A 23,533-nucleotide genomic window follows, 5' to 3' on the forward strand; every position below is an offset into this window, starting at 1 on the left:
AAGAGTGAACCAGGATGACAGCAGCCAGTTTCTCCCCTTTAAACCGCATCAGCCCCAACCATCACAAAGATGGGAACTTGTTCCTAAGACATTGATTCATGAAGGAAAACAAAAACAAAAACAAAAACAAAACACCTCATAGCACAAGCTTATTTAACCAAACTAAGTAGAACTAAGTGGTTATGTTAGATTAGATGCAAAGAGGGGTCTAACATCCCTGCCCAGGTCATTTGGTGACTCAGTTCAACAAAACACTCATTGTGAGCTAGTCTGGGCCAGTAATGGTGTTCTGGTACCATGGAGATTACAAAGATGACTAAGAATTGATCTTTGGCTTCAAAGAGTCCAGAAATTGCTTAGGGTATTTCGGAAAGATGCATTTTTTAAATTGAATCTATAAATTATGGCTGTGGAAGAAGGCAGAACTGTGCCTGGTCACATAGAGCGTGTGAGGCACCATGGCCCAGGGGTATGATATTTGGGTCAGAAAGGGGGAATTGCCCTGGTCTACAGTCTTTCTTTCCTTTCTCCTTTCTAGTAGTCCTCTGCCCTCTCTACACTGCAGAAAGAGACTTCACTGCTGGCCCGGCAGCACAAACCACACATGGCAGAGAGAAGATGGCCACGGAAGGAGCTGGTCCTGCTGGTTGCTTACCTAGTGCCTTCTGCCCCGTCAGCTCCTGGGCAGGACAGGCTGTCACATACTTTGACTTTTACCTGGGTTATGAGAGGATGCTTCTGAAAATCTTCATAAACGACCAAGGGCAAAGCTCATTTAGGATAAGGACACCTGGCAGTCAGACATGTTGCCTCCTGCTACTTCTCAGAAGGTGCCTTAGGTTCTTCACCCTTCAGCAGGCCACTGCTGAGGCCCTGCTCTTCTGGGGCCACTAGCTCACGTCCAACCTCTGACCCAAACTAAGCTCTTGCTCTCTCTGGTCACTGGGACTCCACCCCACAGCACAGCTCCATTTCCTCTAGTTTGAGGGCACAGCTGTCCCACAGGTACTTAATGACCAGGAGTCCCACCTGCCTTTCTCCTCAGGAGATCTTCCTCCCACTCTGGTTTCCAGAGAGGCACCATCTCTCCCTCAGCAAAAGCTGAAGACTGGTCTTCTCTCTTCCAGGTCATGTTAGCTCCTTTCAGCTTAAAAATGGTTCCTCCTGTGTTAAATTTAGCACCTGGCCTATAAGTACATTCTGTTTGGTCCATACAGAGCTTTGAAAACTTTTTGAAAAGATGAGGTGATTGTGATAAAGCCAGTTAGGAAAACAACGTGGCAGTTTCTCATCAAGTTAAAGATATACTTACCAAACAAGTCAGCAATTCACCCCTCAGATATTTACCCAGAAGAAATAAAAACCTCGTTCACACAATGACTTGTACTCAAATGTACATAATTAATCCTAATAGCCCAACTGTAAACAACCAAAAAGATCCATCAACTGGGGAAAGGATCAACAACAAACTGTGACCCATCCATATGATGGGATATCACTCAGTAACCACAAGACATGAACCCCCAAACCCTCAGCTACAAAGAAGAATCTCAAAGACATATGCCCAAACAGAATCCAAGTACAAAAATTATGTGCTGTATGATTCCATATATAAGAAATTTTATAAAAGACAGAAACATATCATTGCTTACCAAAGACCAGGGATGGTGCGAGGAAATTGACTGCCGTGTAGTACAAGGGGATCTTTTTGGTGATGGGAGTGTTCTGTATCTTACTGGGGTGGTAGTTACACAATTGTAAACCTTTGTCAAATCTCATCACTTAAAACGGATTGATTTTATTGTATGTGATATTCATTTCCTATTGTTCTGCAACAAATTTCTGTACACTCTACTGGCTTAAAAGCCATACAAAGGTATTATCCAACAACCCTGCAGGTCAGAAGTCCAAAATGGATCTCACTGCCCTAAAAGCAAAGTATCAGCAGGTCTGCCTTCCTCATGGAGACTCTGGAGGAGAATAGGTTTCCTTACCTTTTCCAGCTTCCTGGGACTTCCCACTTTCCTTCGTTCATGGCCCCCTTCCTCTATCTTTAAAGCAAGTAACCTCAAACTGAGTTCTGCCCACGCTGTTACTTCTCGGTCTTTCTTCCTGACTCCATCTTCTGCTGTCAAAGCCCCTGTGATTAGATTGAGCCCACTAGAAAATGCAGGATCATCTTCCTATTTGAAGGTCTGATTAGCAACCTTAATTCCCTCTGCAACCTTTATTATCCTTTGCCATGGAAACTCTTACATTCATAGGTCCAGAGGGTTAGGATGTGGACATCTTTGGGGACCATCATTCTGCCTACCACACAGGTAAGTTATAGCCCTATAAAAATAATTTAAAATTTGACAGATTAAAAATTGGAGAGAATTCACGTAACTGTCCAGAATTCTGCTCTCTCCCAGTAAATCTGGCCACACTAGGCATCAATAACTGGTTGGCTTAAATCTGTTAGGGCTGAGTAGCTGCCAACCCTCAACAGGGGGCATGGACTCTCTCTTTGCCTCCATTCCCTTTCTTGTCTGCTTCATGCATACACATTGCCTGCCTGGGCACTATGATATTTAAATTGGTCACTTCAGTGGTAAACTGTTGAATCGGATGAAACCAGGAGTCTCTGACTTTTCACAACTCATCTTCCCTTCTTACCTACGGTTTCCCCAGCCTTCCACCCTAATCTTTCAGGCTGATGTGTTCCCTCCAACTACACTGTAACATGATCTGTATGTTAAAGGACCCATGGAATTCAAAGTGGCCGGGGCAAGGCTGAACTTCCCAATCCACAGTATTTGAGAAAGGGGTGCTTTGTGCCAACAGGCTGCAACAGGAAAGACTGGAAGCAAAGCTTGATTTCAAGGTTGTTGTTTGTTACCCAAGATCAGATGTTTCTGTAGACTTCCACCTTAGCCTCAAACCTTCTGCAGCTTCTAGCACTGGGCCAGTCACAGGGTAGATGTCCCCCAAATGTTTGCTACACCCAAAGCGCGGTGTTACATCTCATCATGTAATTTCAATGAAGGTTCAATCTCTGTTAGTTTAGCAGTAATGAGGATTCACTTCTAGGAGCCACTTCTTCGTGGGATAAGTTTAGGCTTAGGAAAAAATAAATGGGTTCCATGACCTTCAGAGAGTTTCCTGACCCTTGCCAGTCCCCTCATTAAGACATCCTTCCAGTTGTTGAGAAGACTGGGTGAGGGAACGTACAAATGGCTGAGACAGCGCGTCTCTTCACTCCGACTGAATCACACAACCAGCAAGAGCATCCTCTCATTAGCAGGATGGTCCATTTGACTCACATGTATGGTAACCAGTCTTCTCTGTTTTCACCCACATTTTCTTTTGCCATATTTGGTCTCCTTTAATTTTGCCAAATTTAGAGCCTGGCCACTGATGTTTCCCAGCACATAGTTCTCAGACTGTTTTCCAACCTCTTTGCAGGTATCCCTTTCAAGCCTCACGACCACCATTTGTCTTGTACATTACACAGTATGATGGGCAGCACAGCCAAACGGCTCACTGAGGGGTGGGCATGAGGGTGAGGAAGAGTGAACAATATAATCCAATCCGTCCTCAAGTGGAGGCGTGTTCCAATGTTACATAAAGATCAGGCACTTCCTGAAGAAGAAGCACCTCCTATACTTGAGAAGGATCCCTTTAGGAAATACTTCATTGCATAGTAAGATTACCCTCATCATGCTTTCAACCTCAAACTCTGTCCTGCTTAATCATCTATTTTTCTAAGCTTCCATTCCAGGCATTAATTGTGCATCTTATGAAATTAGTTACATTGGTATCCTTTCTGTGGTCCAGTTGTGCCAAATGGCCACATTTGCTAAGATGCCACACCCTTGATCTTTAACTGGGATTGCTCTGGGACACTCTAAAAGCAAATCAGAGTAAATCTAAACTCAATTTTGACAGAGACAGCTATATAAAATAGAGATGCTAAGTCAGTCCATAAGAGAATAGGAACTTCCAGGTCATTTAGCACGAATACCTCTGATGTAAAAATTAAAGTTGAGTTTACTTCTTACAAATGAAAGAATACTGCACTTGTTTAAAAAAAAAAAAAGATGGGCAGCTCTACAACCTTTCATCTTAACCATCTGGGTTAGTGGAGGGATTACACATTTTGGGGACCTCACTATGCATTTGGAAAAAAAGTGATGTCCAGGTTCTCTAGCTTGTACCCTAAGATGTCAAGGAAACCTTCTCTACCTCTCCATAGTACTGTGAATATATCTCTTGCCCTCTAAGCCCGTTCAGTATTATTGACAGAAATCTTGGAAATGGTCACCTCCTCAAACAAGGAACACTTTAGAAGTTTACAATTCTCATGTCCCTCCAGGTGGAGCTTGATTTAGAAGCGCTGTAATTAGTTATCAAGACTTGGTGATGGTGCTAATTGTAAGCCTGGGAAAAAGGATCTAATTAGGTTAATGATGAATTCAGCCCAGCAAGTGTATTCTCAGAATAGTTCTTTTCAAGGAAACACATACGCACATGCATTTTGTCTTGTTCAGAATATACAAATGTTCAGAGAAGTGAGATGGGCAGTTCTTTTGAAACATAAGGATATCATAAGACCTTATTTAAGGGAGGAAAAAAGATCAGTGTTGCAGAGTTAAGTTTGCAGTTGGGCCTGACAAGAAAAACATTAGAAAAAATTCTTAGCTTCCAATGACTTTAAAGGGTAGGTGAATACCCATGTACTTCTGATGACTGGAAGGTTCCGTTTGCTAAAACCATAAGAGGTGGTGTTATGACATGAACCATGTCTCCGCAAAATTCATATATTAAAGTCCCAATGCCTAATGTGATTATATCTGGGTATAGGTTTCTAGGAAGTAACTGAGATCTAAAGGGTGGGGCCCTGATCAAACATAAGAAAAGAGAGATCTCTGTCTCTCTGCCACGTTGAGGACACAGCAAGAGGACGGCCAGGAAGACAGCCCCCAACCAGAAACCGAATCAACTACCACCTTGATCTTGGACTTCCTAACCTTGAGAACTGTGAGAAAATAAAGTTCTGTTGTTTAAGCCACCCAGTCAATGGTATTTTGTTATGGCAGCCCAAGCAGACTAGCACAGGTAGGGTATGTACGTTTTGAGCTAGAAGCTGGGCAGAGCTGAATTTCTCTGCCTAAGCAAGGAAAGCAGGTGGGCCATTCAGACAGCTTCCTGGAGGAAGGAGACTAGCCAGTGAAGTCGCATCCTATGGGGGAGGGAGAGAGAGAAGATGTAAAGCAGCCTTTCAAAGGCACACAAGTATCACATAAAGATTGATGAAGTTGTGGGTTATAAGGCATATGATGGAAAAAAACCTCTTCTGTCTTTTATGACATTTGCAGTAAGGTAGTTTTTTTTTTTTTTAAAGATTTTATTTATTTATTTGACAGACAGAGATCACAGGCAGAGAGGCAGGCTGAGAGAGAGGGGGAAGCAGGATCCCCGCTGAGTGAAGAGTTCGATGCGGAGCTCAATCCCAGGAGCCCAGGATCATGACCTGAGCCGAAGGCAGAGAGTTTAACCCACTGAGCCACCCAGGCGCCCAGTAAGGTAGTTTTTAAATGATTGAATTCTGGGTTTAAATGGTTTCTCCTATGGCAAAGGATGGAGGCATGAGTCTTGCAATGCTTGCCAAGGGGCTGGGATGGCAGGCATTACCCAGACAGGACAGGGGACCAGTGTTTGTCACATGGGTTGTATATGCACACTGTAGAGACCGTCAAACAACTTCTGGCTCCAAACAACTCTGTGGGCTGCTCTTTGAGACATTTCTTAGCTCTGACATGTGTGGAAGACATTTTGAAGAAATGAAGATCAGAAAACTGGTTCTAATTTCTAATCTTCCATTTTCTCAGTCTCTTTGGGAAATGATGAACTTTCTATGCAACAGGTTCACCATTCAAAAAAAAATGGGAGTAACACTTACTGTTGTTCTGGTTTCTAAGGTAATTGTAATAAATATGATGATAGATATAAAAATGCCTTTCCAAAAACACATTATTAATTTGCCTTTTCCTTTTTAATTTGAAGTAACTAGAGTCACAGATACTTGCAAGATAATAGAGAGAGATCCCATGGTCCTCTTCACCCAGTTTCCCTCAATGCTTAGAAACGTTTTGTTCTGAAATTACCATGTACAGTATTAAAAGCAGGAAACTGGCAGTGGGATCATGTGTGTGTGTGTAGTTCTATGTCATTTTAACACATGTGTGGAATTATGTAGCCACCTCCATATTCAAGATAGATACCCTTCCATCAACTCCAAGATCTCCCAAGGGCTAGCCTGCTGTAGTCATGCCTGCCCCCCTTCTCCTCATTCCCTCTAACCCCTGATAACCATTAACTTTTTCTCCAGTTTGTTATTTGTCCTTTTGAGAATGCTTTTTTCACTCAGCAAAATGCCTCGGGGCCTATTCAAGCTATTTATCAAGTTGCTTTTGTTGATGAGTTATAGCATCCTGTGTTAAGAACAATGATGGGCAAGTTTTCGTGTAGGTAAATTTTCATTTCTCTGGGTGATGGTAAATGCCTAGGAGTGCAATTGTGGGTCATATGTTAGGTGTGTTTAAATTTTTTTTAGACAAACTGCCAAACTATTTTCCAGAGTGGCTGCACTATTTTGCAACAAGTAATGTATGAAACATGCAGTTTCTCTGAATCCTTATCAGCATTCAGTATCACCATTCATTTGTTAAATAAATTTTTTATACTATCAAATGTTTATACTATTTGTTCCAAGGCAAACCTAAATGTCAACAGCTCTTGGAAAAAGCATCTTTATCTATAGTAAGTGAAGCCAACTTTTGTGGTTTTATTTATTGTAAATATAGGTGCTTTTATCTCTTCTGGAGATCAAGTTCTCCAAGATTTATGAAAGATCTAGGCCAGTGATTAGGCTGGGATTCACATTTGCTTTGGGAAGGACCCAGGGGTCTAGTCAGCTATAATCTGAGGATAAGGATGTCTGGTCTGCTGGAATGATGTCCAGAATTTGCATTGGCTAGGGCTCTTTAGAGTGTTGTACCGAATTTTCTGTAACCAACATGTAAAGGCCACACTAGCTCAAACTACACCTGCCCTCATATGGACCCATATTCTCCTCCCTGACACATATTATTGCATGTGAAGTGCTCTACCCTAACTAGGGCCTCAAGATACTTTGACTAGGATGTCACATGTTGGTAATCATGCCTTTCTAACAGCAGGTGCCACCCCTCATGATTGAATCTTGCACAGAAAACTCCACCATCTTTGAAGAACAATTAAACCACTATCAAAACTCCTTGGTGCAGTGGAAACTGAAGCTGTGTATTTTGAGCTAATTTCTCTTAGGCTGTATCTGGGGGTTTTTTGAGTCTGGGTGTTGACATTTTGAATTTGTTCACAAGCCATGCCAGCCATCTAAGGAAGGATTCCCTTGGTTCCTGCCATTTTCGAAGATTGGTTCTCTAGCTCTCCTGGCCATTCTATGAGCTACTCAATAGCCTCCTGATAAATTCCTGTTCTGGTTAAGTTAGCTTGACTTACTTTCCATTATGTGCATCTAAAAACTGCCCAATACAGAAAGGCCACATTAAAATTTAAATCAAGAACCATATGGACATTTTTAAAAGACTTTCTAGAAGAAGAATGAAATGGTCAAGCAGAGGTGGCTAGTTGTCTCTCAATATCCACTCTGTCTGATTTGTGTTCTCTTTATTGTTTGGTTATAGAAGATTACATTTCCAAAACTCCCTTGTAGCTAGGTACGCTAGCTAAAGTTCTGGCTAATGAGATTTAAGTAGATTTGTGTGAGATTTCCATGGAGATTCTTAATGGCAGCCCAGGTGTATCTTTATAGATCCCTCCTGCTTTGTCCTGCCTAGAATGTGGACCTACCGGATGAAATGCACTAAGAATGGTGGATAAAAGGAATTTTGAGTTAAAAGGAATTGGGTGGAACTACCATCCCAGTACTAGACAGCCCCCATCCAGGCTTCTTTTAATATAATAAGCTTATATCTTGTTCCTGCCTCTGTTGATTTTTTTTTTCTCTTATATCCATCAATCTTAATTTTTTTTCTCCCCTTAGTCAATCCTAATCTTAACTAAGAGATGGTAAAGAATGGAATGTGGGATTCTGGGAGAACTCAAAGACCAGTGGTTTCTTAGGAGCCAAGAGAAAGGATTTGTTGACTTCTAGCTTCTATGTCCATATCTACTTAAAAATAAAGATAGCTATTACGTCTGATCCAGCTGTAGTTATTTCATACACCAATTCATTTTACTAACAACTGGTCTCATTTAGAATCCTATTTTTTTATTTTCTGCCTTTAAAAGCACTATTCTGAGAAGAGGTGTGCAGGCCAAGGGATGGGCGAGCAGCCCAGCTGTGCGGGGTCACCCAGCACCGCCAGCAGCATATGCACCTGCAGCCTTGCCCGCCCACATGTGAATGGGAAAACTGTCATATTTTTAAAGCCCCTATCTCTGTTTTCAGACTGTGAGTTTAAGATCAATGTGCTTGGCACAATGTCTGGGACACAGAAGGCTCTCAACAAATGACTGCCGCCCCTCTGTTTCTGAGGTGCGTGGATGGCAGTGGGAGGACTTGAGCACCATGATAATTGGCTTAATGCACAATAGAAGAGTGACTCCTCTATGCCTCGGTGGTCAGAGTAAGGATGTTGAAAAGCACTTCCCAGAACTGTGCAGGACTGGCAGGGGGTGGGGTGGGTGGCAGGTGGGGGATTACCTGTACCCAAGCAGACACATGTTTTCCCAGGTGATGCACTTCCCATGAGGAGAGCAGCGGGAGGTCTGGGGGTGGGGGTGGGAGAGCTTGTGACTTTAAGAAAGGAGGCTTCCAGAACACCTGAACAATGACACACACTCACTAAAAACATAGCCATACACTTGACTATGAGAATGCCTCATATCCATTTCTTAAGCTCTTAAAGAAGGACTTTGTCGTTATTATTTTGGGGGCTGATGTATCCTCTTAACATTTGGGGAAAACTAAGTCATAGAGTGAAGGAAATCTGAGCCCAAGAGTCATTTTGTTGAAATCAAAGATTAGATGCATCCTAAAATGGACAAATTAAGAAATAGCACTGGTGTACACTGATGTACCAAGGGGATTCCCCTTGCAATGTCTTACTCAGATACTTAAGCATAAAATCTTCAGTGCCATGACATTCAATGAGGGACGGCAAAGGTGGGTGGCAAGGCTGGGGGCACCTGGCTGGGTGGGAAAGTGGGACACAGCTGTCACCTGTCACCTGGAGTGGGTGCAGAATACTTGGCATGTCTTACAAGCTCTGTTCTCGCATCTTCCCCCTTCTTATCCACCACCACAACGTTCAAATGATAAGCACACAACTGAGAGAATATGGTCAGCAAAAGGGGAGTATGGTTTCTTCACTCTTCCAGTTCCTTCTTCATACCCTTACCTCAACATTAGCTCCATCTGTGGAAATAAAAGACCGCACTTAGTGGCCATGCGTGTCAGGCATGGTGTAAACACTTTCCGTACACAGTGCTTGAACACAGCAGCACTATGCGGTAGTATGCTTGCTTTCTAGACAAGGAGACAGAGGACGAGACAGCCCAAGAACGGTCCTAGAGGTGACAAAACTAGAGAATGGCAGAGTCGGCTTGGAACCAGGCATGCCTTAGATCTAATCCCATGCCAGGAACCACTCTACCTCCTACCAGGTCCAGAGCATAGGACACCTTCCCTCCAAGACAGCAATGACTCTGCCAAGGTCCCTGTAACCTGGTGGGCTGGGCAGCATCTCTGCTGGCAGGCTAGGACATCTTGCTCCTTCTACCTGGCGAGAGTGCCTTGAAGGTGGGTCTTTGTATAGTTTGTGTCCTTCAAATATTAATTCATCCAACCAATAATTGAATGGAAGATATGGATTCATTGGGTTCCAGGTAATCCAGGTTTTACGGTATTATTTTTTTCCTTGAATCTCTCTCATTATCTTAAATTTTTTCCTGATTTTTCCTTTCTTCTGACTCCTCTGATCTCCTCACCTGCGAGGTGAGGTTTATTGTTTGGCATTTCTCAGCTCCTTCTCCGTCTTTTCCTGTAGCTCAGAGCTCGTGCTGGACTGCGCTGATGGAGTCTGGGAGCCCGTGTAGGTAAACCTGACAGCAGCAAGATTTACCAGTTTTTGAGCACTAACTATGCACTGGGTGTTAACATGATTGTCATGCTTAACCCCCAGCATGATGCAGAAAACGGGATGGAGAGACTGAAAAGCTTGACAAAGGTCATACCCAGAAGCAGTGTGGCAGGGATTCGAGATCAGCACTCACCCCCCCATCCCTTCCCTTGGCCACAGTGCTTTTCCAATCATGAACAAAACGTGATACCCTCGTCTGTTTCCTTCTTCAGCCAGACAGTCATTAGACTATGACTAGACTGTGCTCCTTTCACACCGTTTTATCATGAGGGAGTTAGAAATGTATTAGCTTCCCATATCACAGAACTAAAGGAAGCAGGCACATCTTGGTCAGGAATATGTGAGGTTTTAAGTCCAGACCTCAAGATGCGGCTGGTGGGGAAGCTGGTGGTGCTGGGATGGGCCTGGCCTTCAGGGTGCCCTCAGCTTGGCCCTGGGAGGTCTGCGGTGAAGGGCAGAGGGTGATGGAGGCTGTGGGGTGGCTAAAGTGCGGCGGGCAGCCCCATGCACTCTGGGCTTTAAGAGCTGAGGCATTTTGTGCTGAACGGAGAACATTCCCACTTAGCTAATTGAATGTCCTTGCTTTGCACAGTGGTGCCCCTCAGCAGGGGACAAACCTCATCTGATGTGCACAACGAATTTCAAAGAGAAAATGACGTGGGAGGGTTTAATGGAGCAGACAGTGCTGTAATCCCAGGGCAACTCCAAAGCCCGGGCCAACGTGCAAGCTCTCAGCTCTCAGTGGAAGAGGGAAAGTGCTGTGAGTCAGCAACCTGTTCCCTTTTCCCTTGAGGCCCAGGGGCTTCCATTAATGCCGTGTTTGTCCTGATTACTGAGGGGAGGGAGGGTGAAGGAAAAGCATCATCCCTGTGCTATCTCTTCTCTCACAGGGATCCCAGCTGCTGGAAGGAGTGGGTCACAGTGGAGGGGGCTGGCAGGAAAGGTGATGACATTCAAACACTCTGCCCCCTAAGGCTGTGTCAGAGTGGGCTATGTAATCTTCTGTTGGGAACCTTCAGATGTTGGAGACCGTCTGCAGGGAAATCTTCATCCCCACCAGCAGCAGTGTGAAGGTAAAGCACCATCATGATCCGGGGCTGGTCCAGAGACGAGCCTCGGCCAGCTGGGGGGCTCCTTCTGTCGGTCAGCAGACCCTGGCCACAGCCCACATGTGAACTCAGGAGCCCTTGCAGCTGTCCAACCCCCCTTCCTGGCCTTGTCTAACCTCTGAAGAATCCTTCCAGATTTCCTTGCCCATTCTGAGTGACCGCTCTTGGTCTCTTTGCATAAGAAGTTTGTCTGGGAGTCAGAATTCAAGCCTCTTAAAGGCTGAGGGCTCTGTGCACTGACAGCCACAAAACGCAGAAAGAGAACACCACAGACACCTTCTTATCTGCATCACTTATCATTTGAATTGCTTATGGTGTGGGTGCCAGTTTTTTTTTTTTATATTTTATTTTTTATAAAAATATATTTTTATCCCCAGGGGTACAGGTCTGTGAATCACCAGGTTTACACACTTCACAGCACTCACCAAAGCACATACCCTCCCCAATGTCCATAATCCCACCCCCTTCTCCCAAACCCCCTCCCCCCAGCAACCCTCAGTTTGTTTTGTGAGATTAAGAGTCACTTGTGGTTTGTCTCCCTCCCAATCCCATCTTCTTTCATTGATTCTTCTCCTAAGTGGGTGGGTGCCAGTTTTTGATCCTTTCCCTCGAGCACAAATCCCGTTACTGATGTAAGATGGGCCAGAACCTGGCTCTGAGTCGTTCTATGATACTCCCAGGTTCCTCCCCTGCTGGGTGAAAACTCCATCTGCTGTCCAGGTGCTGGTGCCCAGGGGTCTCCTGAATGAAAGAGGATGGAGGCCCAGGACCCATGTACTCTCCTTTTTCTATAAGCTGTGACACCATTTATACTAGGCAGAATTTCAGAGGCAAAAGAGAAATCTTTTCACTTCCTCTGAGACTGTAGGGAAAGTGGATGGACTTAACAGCTCTTATCCATTTTACGTAAAGTCAAAAGATGTAGCATTAAGAAGACAGACCAAGATGTCAAAGCCACTTTGTAAGTGATTCTCAGCCACATGAGTGGGGAAAGTCCTTTAGCCTGGATGAAAACAACAATATGGAAACTTAAACGCCCACTGAACAAGTCAACCATGCCAGTCAGGCTCACTCTTCTCTTAGTGCCCATCTGTAGCCCCCCTCCCTGTGCATACATGGTGAAGCCCTCAGGGGCTTCCCAGATCACCCCCTGGCAGAGGTAGGAAGCTGAAGATTCTCAAACCTGGCTGCAGAGAACCAGCTTTAAATGGCTTTAAAAACCATCCATGCAGGGGCCCCTGGGTGGCTCAGTGGGTTAAATCCTCTGCTTTTGGCTCAGGTCATGATCCCAGGGTACTGGGATCAAGCCCCATATCAGGCTCTCTGCTCAGCGGGGAGCCTGCTTCCTCCTCTCTCTCTGCCTGCCTCTCTGCCTACTTGTGATCGTCTGTCAAATAAATAAATAAATCTTAAAAAAAAAAAAAAAAAAAACCCCATCCATGCAGAATCCCTAACCCAGATAATTAGATTCAATTGATCCAGAGTAGGACCCAAGCGTGGGTATTTTCAGGGGGTAACAGAAGTGGTAAATTTTATGAAAAAATATTTATAAAAAAAGTGTAACTCCCATATGGTGACATATGTAAATCTTAAGTACCTAGCTGAATGCATTTTTATAAATGAATACTCCTGAAACACCCTCCCCCACACCAATATAGAGAACGTCATCAACCCCCAGAAGCCTCAACACAGGATTTTTAAAACTAAGTTCTTTTCTTTTGAGATAATTAGAGCTCTCAAGTTGCAAGAGCATAGCAATGAACTCAGCAAGGATATTTAAAAATCTCCCCTGTTGATAAAACTATACAGACAGGCTTATTTGCAATAATTGTTGCTTTGGCCACATTTCTGGCCAGGAAAGCCTTCATGTAAAGTTTCAATATTCTGTTACTGATTTCTTAACCAGGTCATTATTTCTCAAGGTTCCTTTAACATAGAATTAATGCCAGCCTCAGATACACTTAATTTTGTTACATTGTCATTGGGGTTTTTTTGGTAAACTTTTTAGAAATTGTTTCTGATTCACAGCTTCAGCTCTTTCCAATTATGTATGGACTAGGCAGACCATTTTGCTATAAAAAAGAATATCTTATGTATGCTTGAGAAAAATAAAGGTAAAATTACACTCATTTTTTGTGGGTCAGCCACTAGCTGATGGTTGGTGAGTCCAGAGGCAAAATCTGGAGCCCACCATGGCTCAAGGGTAGGGATGTGTGAAAAGCAGGAGTCTGAAGAACTAAATACCCAATGAGGAAAAACAAACAAACAAACAAACAAACAATAAAAACAAACAAACAAACAAACAAACAAAACCAATCAACGCCCAGGCCTGTGGAAAAGTGCAGACTGCAAAAGCCAATCTGAGTTCCAAGTTTGGGAAGACCAGCTGGAGAAATTCTACAGGATGGGAAGGGGACCAGGAAGAAGGGACAGCAAACATCCAGGAGCCAAAGAGCTGTGCCGCCATCTGGGGTTAGAAAGAGGCTGGCCTCCAAAGGAATCCAGCCGCCACGTGAAGCGGTCAGCACTGACTTGCTGTGTGAGCATCTGGCAGAGCTGGCCAGTGGGGCTGCCCCTGCGTCCGCTTGGATGAGGCAACGAATTTTCATTCATACAGAGGTTGCTTATGGATTAGGGCGGCTCCAGGAGCAATGCTGAGGAAAGCTGGACTCTGCCCGGGCTCTGCATCTCCTTTTTGTCTCTTCACGCAGAGCTCCTAAGAAGCAATTCTTCTTCTTCTTCTTTCTTTTTTTTAAGGTTTTATTTATTTGTGTCAGAGAAAGAAAGAGGGGGAGTGGGGATGGACAGAGGGAGAGGGAGAAACAGTGTCCCCACTGGGCTGGGAGCCTAACTTGCGACTGGATCCCAAGACCCCTAAGATCATGACCTGAGCTCAAGGCAGATGCTTAACTGACTGAGCCATCCAGGCGTACTAAAGCAATTCTTTCCATGGCAGCTAAGTGGGTTTTCCATTCCAAACAACCAGGTAAGTGAGTTGGGAGCTAGTTCTGAGGGTGGCTGAGGTCTTCGGGGCCCAGACAGAGAAGAAGAATCACCTGTAATTCCTTGCATGGTGGGAGACGACAAGCCTTATGGCAGGTGTGAGTTAGTACCTCTGGGAGGGTAACTCTGGCCCTGAACAGACCAGAGTCCAAAAAAGGAAAACCCACCATTTGCGCTTCGCACGCCACACTCAACTTAAGTGTCTGGCAAGGAAAAGTTCTCTTTAGGCCAAGTAACCAATTCCTTATGCCTTCCTTGTTATTGTTATATACAACATTGATTTGCATGTAACTTTATAGGTTTATTAAAAGAGTGTGACATGCATAAATTTTGTAACTCAATAGGATAAAGCTCAATTACAATGAGTTCAAATACTAAAGTTTACATCTTGTCTTTGATTTTTTTTTTAAATATTTTATTTATTTATTTGACAGACAGAGATCATAGATAGGCAGAGAGACAGGCATAGAGAGAAGGGGGAAGCAGGCTCCCCGCTGAGCAGAGAGCCCGACGTGGGGCTTGATCCCAGGACCCTGAGATCATGACCTGAGTGAAGGCAGAGGCTTAACCCACTGAGCCACCCAGGGACCCCTTGTCTTTGATTTTAACAGTGGATCAAATTCACTCAGGGTTGTTCCCTAACAAACCTAGGCTTTATAGCCAAAATTGCTCTGTTCTAAAATAAAAGGAAAAAAAAAGAAAATGATCCAAAAGCAAATTTTTGAAATCTACTTTTTCACCCAATGATCAATTAGATTTTAGGTTGAACAAAGAGTAAGTTTTTAAAGTCCACATGTGGTTTTAATTTACATAGTATTCATAATTTGCAAACTTCAACATGTTTGCTCTCTTTCTCTTTCACACAGATACACACAACCAGAAAACCTCCACTCCCCTCTGTCTTGTTTATTGGATTTGATTCCTGATGAACCTCTCCCTGCATTTCACTGTTTGTGGGTGAAGCACCTGGCAGTTTCTGGCTTCTAAGCAGGACAGTGCTGACTGCCCAGAAACAGGAGAACTTAAAAGTGTTCAGAGGTGGTAGGAACAGCTTAGAAGAAACTCAGGAAGGGTCTAGCCAGCAAGGACAGTTGAGTCATCTCTTAAGTTCTACAAATAGATGTTCCATGACAAGACAGGATGCTTCCTGCTCTCATCCCAGTTCTCAGCTGCCAGCAGAGGTGGACTGACATGGGGTTGAGCTTTGAACTAGACCCAGAAGGGATGAATAAAGGCACATGTATGTGCCTGATGTGTATGATAGTCCCCAAAACAATGGTAAGTCATTCTGCCCTCTATGCCAATTATGACCTATGTCTCCCCTGTTGTCCATTTTGGTGGGGAGCCTAGAGTTGATAGCACATAGAAAGCCAATGAAAGTGATCCCTTGAAGAACAGCAAAATGCAGCAATATTCCTACAGAACCCTTGGCATGGTCTTACCTTCTACAGATCTCTATACAAGGGAGAAAATCCTAGATAAACAAAAGGCAAAAACTTGATCATGACAGTGTTGTTCTCAAACCAGCAATGACAAGACAAGAAAGGGACAGAAGGGAGGCCGAAGTCAAAGAAGGTGATGCCTTGTTCATGCCAGGCCAGCCTCTTACCGTAATGCGGGATGATGGCCCAGGCCATGGCAGAGGCGTAGATGCCGCCAATCATCCAGAACATGCACAGCCAGCTCAGATGCTCCCCCCGCTTCTCTCGGGCCAGCACTTCCGCGAAGTAGGAGAACACCGTGGGAATGGCCCCTCCAATCCTGCCAAGAGCGACAAAGACTATGTGAGATCAGAGCAAGGACAGCTGTGGGAGATGCAAAGGGCAGAACCAAAGCAAGCTTTAGCAACACACACTCTCTCTTCACCCCAGCATATCCAGGGATGTATATTTTTATCATTTTATAACTTTAATATTATAATCTCTGTTAAATATAGGTTTTTTATCCCTCCAGAACCTGTAATTAAGGGATGTCACCAAAAGGTGGCAGTGGTGCCCTAGTCATGGGGTTTATAACGCTTACCCTTGTTTAAGGATCAGAGAGGTTTCTGCTCAGGTTGACTGAATGTTCTACATATTTGCAAAAATTACAGTATTGGATCTAATCTCATGAATATTTTAATGAATTCATTTTTAAAAAGAGGTACTAGGATATGTCCTAGTCAAAGACATGGTAACTTTAGAAAGAGGTTCAAGGGGTACCTGGGTGGCTCAGTAGGTTAAAGCCTCTGCCTTCGGCACAGGTCATGATCCCAGGGTCCTGGGATCGGATCCCAGGGTCCTGGGATCGAGCCCCAGGTTGGGCTCTCTGCTCAGGGGGGAGCCTGCTTCCCCCTCTCTCTCTGCCTGCTTCTCTGCCTACTTGTGATCTCTGTCTGTCAAATAAATAAATGAAATCTTTAAAAGAAAGAAAGAAAGAGCTTCAAACACTTCTGGGAGGCTGTCTGCCATTGGGCTTACTTGTGGCTACTCTGTGGCAGTTGGTCCTGCAGCCCGGTCAGCCTGTTGTGCTGAGGGACACAGGCCCAACCAGGTTGCTTCTTGGACCACTCTGGTTTCGACCCAGTAGATCTCACTGCTGCCCGAGTACATGTATATGCACACTGGTTGAATCAAATAAGGCACTGCTGATTTCCATACCAATAGAATGGGGTACAATGCTTCCTTCTGGTAGTGTAACTATAAGACATCTTGACATGAATAGTGACTTCCATTCAGGTTAAGGCTTCTCCAATGAGGGTCTATAGAATAAATATTTTGTTCCTTCTAGGCAGATGGGCCCTAGATCTCATCTGCATTTCAAACAGGTTTTGACCCCCAAGTTTTAAAAAACATAGCCTCAGAAGTAGGGACGTAGGAGAAAACATTACTCAACATCATCCCAAACAGTATATGAGTTCTTAAATTTGGGGGGAAGATGTACAACAATATACAAGAGCAAGTTGCAGAGAAAACACTAGCAATACATTTTTAAAAATATGTGCCGATTCCTTTATGCTTAGATTTCTGTAAGGTAAATTGCTATTGACATTTTATGTCAAGAAGTAAAACATATATTTATGCAGTTAGCAATAACTGATTTCCTCAAAGTCTTTAATATGATAAAGAAGTATTGGCAGTGACCTTAGCAAATGAAATTTAGAGAAAGGCCTTATCTGTAGCCAACTGGATGCCCCAATCCAATTGCAGGATCCATCATGTCATTGTGCATCAAATGGTAGGTCAAAATATAGCACCATTTCATTCATTTGCCCCTGCCTAAAGTGACATGATAGTTATCTACTTCGAGACATGGGCATATCAACTTAGGCCAACGCTTTTCAATCTGTGGGCTATGAAATTAACTTAGTAGCTATAAACAGAATTTTTTAAAAAATTGAACTAGAAATGAAAAGAGTTAAGCACAACTAAAGTAATGAGGATAAATATCATTTCATGAAACTTTTGTTTTCATTACAAAAATATTTATAATGTCGAAAGTACACATGTATATGCATATACGTGTCTACTATAAATTTTTTTCCATGAACACATAAATATGTATAAAAATGTATATTGGATTGCAATGTGTTTGTTCATGGGAATTGCTGTTCAAAGACTTGAAAAAAACACTAGCCAAAAGCATCTCTATCTGTTTGCCTGGGCTATGAATGTGGCAGTTCTACCTAAAATTGCTGGACCCCACATGACCTCAGATGCAGCACGTGGCCATTTGGTGCCATTACACTAGGGGGAGACAAGCATTCGAAGGTCATCAAGTGGACCCCTCCACACACAAGAAACAAAGGCATGTGGCAGGCAGTCAGAGCTGGCTCTATCCCACACACAGTTCTCTGCCCAACTTCTCAAGGACCAGAAACCATGGACAACTAACTGAATTTTAAAATTCCACAAAGCCCTGAACAGATTTAAATGGTTTCATTACAACCCACAATTTTAATAGGAAATAAAACAGCTGTGTCATAAATCATTTAATGCTACTGCTTTTTTCATTTGACGTGAAGAATCTGTTTCTCTGCACCATAAAGCCCCAGGTCCCATATCTATGCCTTCACTTCTTGATGCATAAAAAGAGTCCAGTTTTTACTGACTTTCCACGTCCTAATTAATGTTTCATCAGGATTCTGGACATTCCATACATAAGAGCTATCACTCCCATTTCATGAAGGCACAGTTGCATGTAAGATATGCCAGGCCACTCGGAAATGAGAGAAATGTACTCTGGGACGGCTAAAGTGGCAAGTGGAAGATCATAGCCTTGCTTGCTGGCTTTACACAAACTATTGTTGTGTAAAAGAATACCAGCTTTTAGGGGCATATAGGCAATCCAGCTGGTTTTGAGTCAATGCCTCTTTTTCAAGGTGGTTATTTTTGCACCAATGTCCCACAATATGTTTGCAAAGCAGATCACAAAGAACTCTAATACCAATACATAAATGAGTCCAAAGAATGAGTGAGGGGTCTCTTCAAATCCTTTGCAAAATTCTTCAGATTCAGAGCCCTACGAAACAACATAGGCATTCATATCTCTCACTGTAGGCTGATCACCCATTTTAGGGAAAACATTGCTCCTCATGTTACTCCTCATGTTACTGCAGAAAAAAACATTACAGCCTGATGTCATGTTAAGTCTTACTAGTGTTTTATACATTGGCAGAGATCATAAACATTGTTCACACTAGACTGAAGGCCCCTTGAGGGTGAGGACTATATCCCATTCATCTTTGAATCTCCATTACCTGGCCTACTAGACACGCACTCGGTGCGTCTCAAGAGAGTTGTATTTCTCTGCTGATGGAGGTGCCACTCCAAACAGACTAGAGTAACTTGCTCTGAGGACCTAAACACCTCTCACGAATGGAAACATACATCTGATGTTCCGGGACAATGTAATCATAAAAGAAGTTATGGGTGCTAGAATGGAGGTCCCAGTAGCAAAAGAGTTCCCGGTAGCAAAAGAGTTCTTGAAATCACGCTACGTCTGAGTTGCACAGTCACCTCATGACCAGATACCTTGGTGAAAAGAGCTACTTAGAACCCCTGGGCATAAGAATGTGCAATCCTCTTGGGCACTCCACGGACTCCTAAAATCTTTGATACCTTCCAGAATGCTATCAACAATAATAAAAATTTAGATAAGAGATGAAGCATACGTTTTCACGATATGGTTTTGTTCCTTTAAGTACTGAAGATAGGAAAAAGCTGCCCCCCCATTTTTATGAGTAAAAAAAATGTTTTTGTTATTATTCTACATCAACATTTCAGTATTTTGTGCAAGAGCTATACATTTCCTGGTCTGTTTTATTGTATCAAGATAAAATTTCTGAGAATACATGAAGAAATAACAAATATGTGGCTGTTCTTGAAGTCCCACATATCAGTGGTTCTTAAATACAGTTGCATATGTTCTCCCCTCTCCCAACAGATATTTGACAATGTCTGGATACATTTTTAGCTCTCCAACTCAGGAGGTGCTACTGTCAAATAGTAAGAAGAACCCAGTGATGCTGCTAAAAATCCTAAAATACAGAAGACAGCTCCTCACAACAAAGAATAATCCATCCCAAAATATTAATAGTACCAAGGTAGAGAAACTTTTGTAACAGGGATTTAATATGGAAAATGTACTTTGTTTTATAGTAAAAATTCATAACATAAGGCATGAAATGGTTATCTTTTACATTACCTGATATGTAATATATCTCTAAATCCAGTTAGCATAGAGATCTTTTTATGGTTCACTATTTAATGATCCGTTAGCTACTGTTGAAATTTTCTCAAGTTCATTTTTGATGGAATGTTTACATAATGAAGCCACCAGATGAGGGTGGTTTACAAAGAACTTTTTCAGGATCAGATATTAAGTCTATTTTAATAACTGTCAAAGAGGGTTAAATCTTAATTATCTTTGGTAAAAAGAGGCATAGGGGGAATAATAATTGAAATCCACACTCTATAGAGGTGGAAGATTAGCCAGATTCAAAATAATTAAACTGATACAACTGAAACAGAACACTGATCGTTGAAATTTCAGAGTTGGAGTTATTCTCAAGTAAGATTAAGGTTACGTTTTTGCAACTTTAATTATAGAAATATAAAGAAGCTTAAAAATGTATTAAAACACATTCTAGAATAAATTGGGACCATTCTCCAAACCCATTCTACACACATATGCACACATATGTGCACACACAAACCACCTACGTATGACTCAATCCTAGGTGTCTGGAGAGTATCATGAAACATATTTATTTCCCTCAATAATCTAAGGCAAATTCACAAGTGGGATATGGTGTAAGGCAAAGGGTGTGTCAGCTTTACAAACACAAATACTCTGTTGGGAATGTGAGACTCATAAGTTGAAGTCCCTTTAGCATAGTAGGATGAAAGAGAATGCCAAATATTTCTGTCTGCACGAACTTCATGGAGATTGCAAATTTCACAGCCACACCTCCTATTACTTGGGTTCAGATGGAACTCTGGTGGACCATGTTTGTCCCTGTACCAAATCATAGTTACTGACTTACTCTGGCTATTGAGGCAAAGATAGGAAAGGGCTCAGGGTTCTGCTATGAAAGAGGGAGGCTGTGGATAAAAAGAGTCGCTAGGGGGTGCCCGAGTGGTTCAGTGAGTTAAGCGTCTGCCTTCGGCTTAGGTTGTGGTCTCAGGGTCCTAGATACGAGCTCTGCATCTGCATCGGGCTCTCTGCTCAGCAGAGAGCCTGCTTCTCCCTCTCTCTCCCTGCCTCTCTGTCTACTCTGATCTCTCTCTCTGTCAAATAAATAAATAAAATCTTAAAAAAAAAAAAAAGGGTAGCTGGACTTAAAATAGCTTGAAACATGACAGTTTAGAGGAGAAAGTGTGGAATGTCAGATGACTTCTTGTCCCGAGGAGGGGTTCTCCTGAGTGATTCTGTTCTGCTGTAGTGGGCATGTAACAAAGAATACTTTCATTCTAACTTATCTCACCATGTGACTGTCAGTCTCTCACCTCAATCTTCCATCTCCCATTTCCTTTGGGAAATGGGGCATTATGCGAGGACAGAATTAAGGAGGAAGTTGAATATGCATTGTAAAGTCACGAGTTCTATACTGATAATACGCAGAGGGCAAAGTCTACCAAGAGCTGATTCTGACAGCTTTTATTAAGATGGGTATTATGGGTTTATAAAAAGAACACTGAATGCTGTAGTCTATACTGGGAATCACAATTACAAAAAAGTTGCATGAAAATAGCCTTTTAATCCTCACTCAGAATCAACAAAAAAGGAAAATCAACGACACTGAAATGCCAGGCAAATTGCATAGCAATTCAGAACCAATTCACTATGTTTTAAATTGGACCCAGAAATAAACAATTAAAGCACTAGCCCCAAAGAAGAACTTTTCAGTGACTTCCTTTTCACGAAAGTAAATAGACTATCACAGAGGCTTAGAGAGAAGAACACAGATCTGTCTCTGAACGGGCTGGTTTTCACAGAAAATGAGATTGTGGTATTGATTAGAAGGTATCACCTGTTCATGATGAGTACTCAAGACAGAAACAGGAGAACACTTACTGGTACCCGAACCAATCACCAAATCAAGAATGGAAATCTCCCAGACCCAGTGGCAGTGCTAAAGGATGTGTCGTGTGGGTAGTTTTAGTTTCCCACTGTCCAAAGCCACAGATTAAAAAACCATATTCTTTGATAGGGGCAGTTGTTATTTCCCAATATTGTATGAACTATGGATAGAACAATTGGTAGAAACTCGATTATTTTAAAAATATTGAGATGTAAATATACAGTGTGGGTAAAAGGTGTGTTTCTAAGAAAACAGCTTTAATACAACTTCCCTAGCCCTTGCTTGCAATCAGGTTGGCGCCCTAAGCTGACAGACCTATAGTATCCACAGCAGCACAGTATGCCACGGGGAACAGGTCCAGTCATAGATCAGGATTCTAATGCTGTCTTTAAAAAAATTAATCGAGCTCTTGAGAGAGCTGGAAAAATCCATTCTCATAGCACCTACATGGTGTCATTATGAATAAAGATAGTGATGATCTGTAAGAAATGATGACAAAAACCTGTAGACACTCTATGTGTCCACTCATCCATTCCTCCACTCAACCTCTCACCCACCTACCATCCATTTCAACCCTCACCTCCACCCACTCTAGGCAAACTTTGGGTGAGGTACAGCCCAGTTGCTGGAGATGCATGCACCCAAGTTCCTGCCCTCAAGGAGCTCACAGTCTTTTCTCAAGAAAAGACTCTAAAGAGTACATATGGTTCATTTTCCCACAAATTACGTATTGTAAGTCTGGAAGATATTTCGCTCTGTTACTTCTCTCTTGGGACCAATAGCACCTTTGCCAAAGGGCATAGTGGGAAATAATGTGTGCCCAAAAGGTCAAGTTCTTTGTTGGAAATTCTCATAAAACGCATTGTCTAAGACAGTGTTTTCTAATAGAAGTACCATGTGAGCCACATGTATAACTTTAAATTTTCTAGAAAAGATATTAAAACAAAGCAAAAAACACCCCCAAAACCACAAGTGAAGTTAATTTTAATATATATTCGTTTAACTCAATATATTCAAATATTGTCATTTTAACACAGAATCAATATATAAATTATTAATGAGGTATTTTGCACTCTTTCATACATGCTAAGTATTTGAAACCAGTGCTAGGTATTTTGCATTTATAGCTCATGTCAATCTGGCTACATTTCAAGTGCTCCGTAGCTACACGCTGCCTGTTGAACAACATAGACCTAAGGAAACAACGACCTCCTATTTACCATCTGGGTTTGTGACCATTTTAAAAAGATTAAAGGTAATGTAGTTTTTTCTCATCTTTCATACTGGGAGAGCTCTCAATCCTAATTCTCTGGGTCAGAAACCTTCCTGAATTGATCCATCCAAAATGCTTATTTAGTGTTGGAGACCACAGCACAGTTGGAGTTGTGGATCAAACCAGGCCCTGACTTGTGTCTCCTCTAAAGTCCAGACGCCTTGATAAGGGGTTAAGGACAGGAAAGTTGAGTAACACTGAGAAAGGGTCTGTGCTATGTGCGCTCGCCTACATAACTTCCCACACGCTCTCCCTACAGAAAGGAACAATGTGGTCAGGGTCTTAAATTCTTAGTTGGTCCTTGTTGTTCCTGTACTTCCCATAACCCACTCCCTGGTTGATTGTAATTTCTTGTATCAATAGTAGCTAATGGCATTAGCCGTGATTACCTGGC

The 23,533-nt window shown here is 42.6% G+C and overlaps 1 protein-coding gene across 2 annotated transcripts in view; it reads right to left on the reverse strand.

Moving 5' to 3' along the window:
- Positions 1-23,533, reverse strand: part of SV2C (synaptic vesicle glycoprotein 2C) — a 234,603-nt gene that overhangs the window by 76,319 nt on the left and 134,751 nt on the right. For both annotated transcript variants that reach the window (XM_013063701.2, XM_004766847.3), the window contains exon 4: positions 15,912-16,063. In XM_013063701.2, the coding sequence (XP_012919155.1) occupies positions 15,912-16,063 (152 nt within the window). The remainder of the gene's footprint in view (positions 1-15,911; positions 16,064-23,533) is intronic.

This window comes from Mustela putorius, unplaced genomic scaffold (assembly GCF_011764305.1).
Source record: "Mustela putorius furo isolate JIRA1106 unplaced genomic scaffold, ASM1176430v1.1 tig00537350_pilon_pilon_pilon, whole genome shotgun sequence".
In the NCBI taxonomy this organism is placed as follows: Eukaryota; Metazoa; Chordata; class Mammalia; order Carnivora; family Mustelidae; genus Mustela; species Mustela putorius.